The sequence below is a fragment of the Garra rufa genome, chromosome 13 (genome assembly GCF_049309525.1).
Source record: "Garra rufa chromosome 13, GarRuf1.0, whole genome shotgun sequence".
Taxonomy (NCBI): domain Eukaryota; kingdom Metazoa; phylum Chordata; class Actinopteri; order Cypriniformes; family Cyprinidae; genus Garra; species Garra rufa.
The window spans coordinates 9,086,423-9,090,827 of NC_133373.1; the positions used below are offsets into that span (position 1 = coordinate 9,086,423).

The 4,405-nt window shown below is 36.8% G+C and overlaps 1 protein-coding gene across 1 annotated transcript; it reads left to right on the plus strand.

The window, feature by feature from the left end:
• The first annotated feature begins 1,334 nt into the window (after positions 1-1,334).
• c1ql1 (complement C1q like 1) lies at positions 1,335-3,205 on the plus strand. Its single transcript, XM_073817126.1, has 2 exons — positions 1,335-1,836; positions 2,909-3,205. Exons 1-2 carry the CDS (start codon positions 1,378-1,380, stop codon positions 3,086-3,088), a joined length of 639 nt encoding a protein of 212 aa, XP_073673227.1. The 5' UTR covers positions 1,335-1,377; the 3' UTR covers positions 3,089-3,205.
• Positions 3,206-4,405: the final 1,200 nt, after the last annotated feature.

Here is a 4,405-nt window from a genome sequence, read left to right on the forward strand (position 1 = left end):
CTCACAATTGTGACTTTTTTTTTGCAATAGTTTTTTTATCTTGCTATTCTAACTTTTTTCGGAGAATTTTGTGATAACTCAATTGCAAGTTATAAATTCAGAATTGCGAGCTATAACCTCACAAATCTAACTTTTTTCTTGCAAACACAAGTTTGACTTTTTTCTCAGAATTTCATTATATAAACTTGCAATAGCCAGTTATTAAAAAAAAAAAAATCTCAATTGCGAGATATAAACCTGTCAGAATTGTGAGTTTATATCTTGCTATTCTGACTTTATTTTTTTTCGAATTGTGACTATTTCTCAGAATTGTGACTTTATATCAAGCAATTGAAAAAACAAAAGTCAGATTTGCGAGTTTATATCTCACAATTTTAAGAAAAAAAAAAAAAACATCTGAATTAAGAAATAGACTCAATTTCAAGAAAAAAAAATCTGAATTGTGAGATAAAAAGTCGCAATTACTTTTTTAATTTTTTATTCAGTGGCGGAAATGGGCTTCCATACCTGAGGGTAAGTAGGCCTACATTTTAAGCAAATTTTCATTTTTGGCCAAAACTATTCCTTCAATCTTTAAAAACACCAATGATTTAATACCACTATTAAATGTAAACTTTAGCAAACCTCAGAATGAGTATCCATTTTTCATACTTGTTCATAATAATACTGTGATGCATAAATTTACCTGTGGCGTTTTTGGAAGATAGTTTTTAGTGTTTTCTCTCATTTCTAATATTTCAATAATAGTAGTAATAGTAGCAAAAGTTTAATATGGGCCATACCATGACAACAGTTACAGGCCTATAGGTACACTCTTAAAAATAAAGGTGCTTCACGATGCCATAGTAGAACCTTTTTGTCTAAATGGTTCTATAAAGAACCTTTAACATCTGAAGAACGTTTCTGTTTCACAAAAGGTTCTTTGTGGCAAAAGAAGGTTCTTCAGATTGTAAAAAGGTAAGAAAGAGAAGGTTCTTTAAAGAACCTTTGACTGAATGGTTCTTTGTGGAGCCAAAAATGGTTCTTCTATGGCATTGCTGTGAAGAACCTTCTAAATCACCTTTATTTTTAAGAGTGTATTTGCTGAAAGTTTAATACTGGTTCATCCCTTGCAAAAATATAAGTTCAGTGGTCTGATCTTCTGACAGAATTGTTGCACAACAACAGTTTTGAAAGACTTATAGGGAAGCATAAGTTAGTTTTAAAGAAGCATAATATTAGTTTTTGCTGATTCTTAAAAAATGTCAGGTGACAAACAATTTCTCAACTACATCGTGTGACCAGCTAACTCAACCAATCACAGCCAAAAATCTGTAGGATTTATAACCACGGGCTTTACATTTGAGTCCGTTCATCTCTCTGAACTCGTACTTCACCATGGCCAAGCACGGGATAGTGGTTCTCCTCACACTTCTGTCTTTGACCAAAGCAAGTTTCTGTGAGACCCTCCCTAGCACCTGCAGGATCATTTGTGACCCTTCCTCGGATCGATCTACTGACCGGAGCAATGGCTTCGTCATCCCTCTCACCCCATCTGCAGCAGGACCTCCTGGTCCAGCTGGACCTCCAGGTAAAGCAGGTCCTCCTGGCCTACCTGGACCCTCAGCTATAGGCTCGTCGAGTAAGGGAGCTGTCGCGTTCAGCGCTGCACTGCAGGATGCCTTCAGCAAGAATGATGTGATAAAGTTTAACGATGTGATTACTAATGTGGGAGGAGGTTATGTCTCCTCAACTGGGACTTTCACCTGTAAGAAAGCGGGAGTGTATTACTTCATCTTTAACATTGTGAAGACTGGCCAAAACCTACGGGTGGACTTGGTTCTTAATGACCAAACGGTGAGTTTAGCTTATTATTATATATATATGTGTGTGTGTGTGTGTGTGTGTGTGTGTGTGTGTGTGTGTGTGTGTGTGTGTGTAAATATTTACAAAATCTTATGCAAAATGTATTCTTTCTGTTAAAAACTAAAGCTGGGAATAGTATAACAATGAATCCCTTGATTTCTGACCAGAATTTAAAAGAAAGAACCATTTGTAAATCAAATTCAATATACAGTGCCCTGCGAAATTATTCATACCCCTTCATTTTTTTCACATTTTGTTATGTTGCTGCCTTATGTTAAACTACTTTAAATTACTTTTTTTCCCACATCAATCTACACTCCCTACTCCATAATGGCAAAGCAAAAAATAGGTTTTTAACATTTGTGCAAATTTATTAAAAATAAACAACTGAAAAGATCACGTTGCAATGTAAATGTACTTATTTCAGTGTTTTATTTTCTGGTTTTTGCGTTGTCACACAAGTCTGTCACTGAGCTCTACAGGCAGTTATCTTGACCTCAGGACAGGTTTTTGCTCTGATATGCATTTTCAGCTGTTAGACCTTTTCTGAGAGGTGTGTGCCTTTCTAAATCATACTCATTCAAATGAATTTGCCACAGTTTAACTCCACTCGAAGTGTCGTAACATCTAGTAGCAATATGAATGCTCCTGAGCTAAATTTCGAGTGTCCCAGAAGAGGGTATGAATACTTATCCAACGGGATCTTTTCAGTTTTTTATTTTTAATAAATTTGCACAAATGTTAAAAACCTATTTTTTGCTTTGCCATTATGGATTAGGGAGTGTAGATTGATGTGGGAAAAAAGTAATTTAAAGTAGTTTAACATAAGGCAGTAACATAACAAAATGTGAAAAAAATTAAGGGGTATGAATAATTTCGCAAGGCACTGTATGTAATCTATCCTTTGAAAAAAAATAATAAAATAAAAAGGGAAAAAAACTTGCTCCCTGAAAACTCCTGCTTCGTTGCTTTAATAAAATGTCTGCTACATGATGAGATATTACGGACTCAGATCTTTTGCAGCATAAAAAGTCGGATAAATTTCTGCTGTTGTGTGTTCTAGGTTGTGGCGAGCGCAGTGGCAGTGGATGTCCTTCATGCAGATACTGCAAGCAACAATGTAGTGCTACAACTGAACGCTGGAGACCGACTCTATGTTCGGCTGAACAACAGTGAGCTAAGCAAAAGGGACCCGCAAAGCCGCTTCAGCATCTTCTCTGGTTACCTGCTATATGAGAGCTGAGACCAACAGACAAACATGATTATTTCTGCTTTAACTTCCTTCTGTTAGTTTAAAGAGGCCTTTTTGCATTCAGACTGTGGGTGTTTTCTTGAATAAAGAATGAATTCTCTGACAGTCTGCCTGGCTGAGACTTTTTTTATTGAATATTGAATCATTTCTTCCATTTTCAAAGGCTGAGACCTTGCTGAGATACTTCACAGGGCACTGGCACTGATATTACACTTGGACTTCAGGGACATTGAGAATGACACACTAAGTAACAACAGACAAACACACTCAGCAACAGCAGCTCAGTCTCCAGAAGAGAATTTCACTTAACCTACAGCAGACAGAAAGAAATACACTTAATAATTTTACATCCTTTAACTGCTGAATATAAATTAGGTACAATACACTGCAGACAAATATATAGTGCTTTCATAATGCGTCATCAATTGGCCATATTGGCGGCGCTGAACATAAACCACTGAACCAAAGGAAACTTGCATATTTTGCTGATAATTGCTGCTGAAAATGTTCAATTATTGTCATGTTTTGGGCTGTACTAATCGGTCGAAGAATAATGCAAATAAACAAAAGGCGTTTGTGGTTGGCCAAACTAAACCAGGATTTCTAAGGCAAGAATCTTGATAACATTCGTGTTTGTTCTTATCATTTCCAGAAAGGTAGGTAAAGTGTTAGGCTAATATCTTTACTAATACTGCTTGTACGTATCTTTACCACCTATTAACTTTTTTGGCCAAATATTGCGCCCTCTTCTCCTTACTACGTCCTTCTCTATATGATTTAGCCACTTCCACACACTTTCCCTATGGTTTAGACCAGTGGTGTAGTGGAGGGTATACGGCGTATACCCACTTCTTTATCAGGCGGCTTTGCATAGACCCACTTCTAAATCCCATCTGATGCGCATCATTCAGTTGTGTCCTGCATTAGCCAGAAACATGACAGTCCACCAAATCCAGTCATATGTGAATACATGTAAATATTTGCTAAATACGCAGTCAGGACCGTGGCACCGGCTTGCTTTGAAATATTTTGATGATGATTTTGCGCTCCATCTCCCCACCTCAGTAATTTAAACAAGTGCACAATAACAAAAACAATACCTAACAAATAAAAAGAAGCCGTTTTTTACGATCAGAAATTTCTTCAACCAGTGAAGCCCTGTAAACGTATCAGTCCAAGGATCCTAAAACAAATGCGTTCAAAACGTCTCTAATACATAGAAAACCCGACCGATTTCATCAGAGATTGCCGAGAGTCACATCTAGGGGTTGGTGGAATTTATAAATTAAGTGTATACCCACTTCTCCG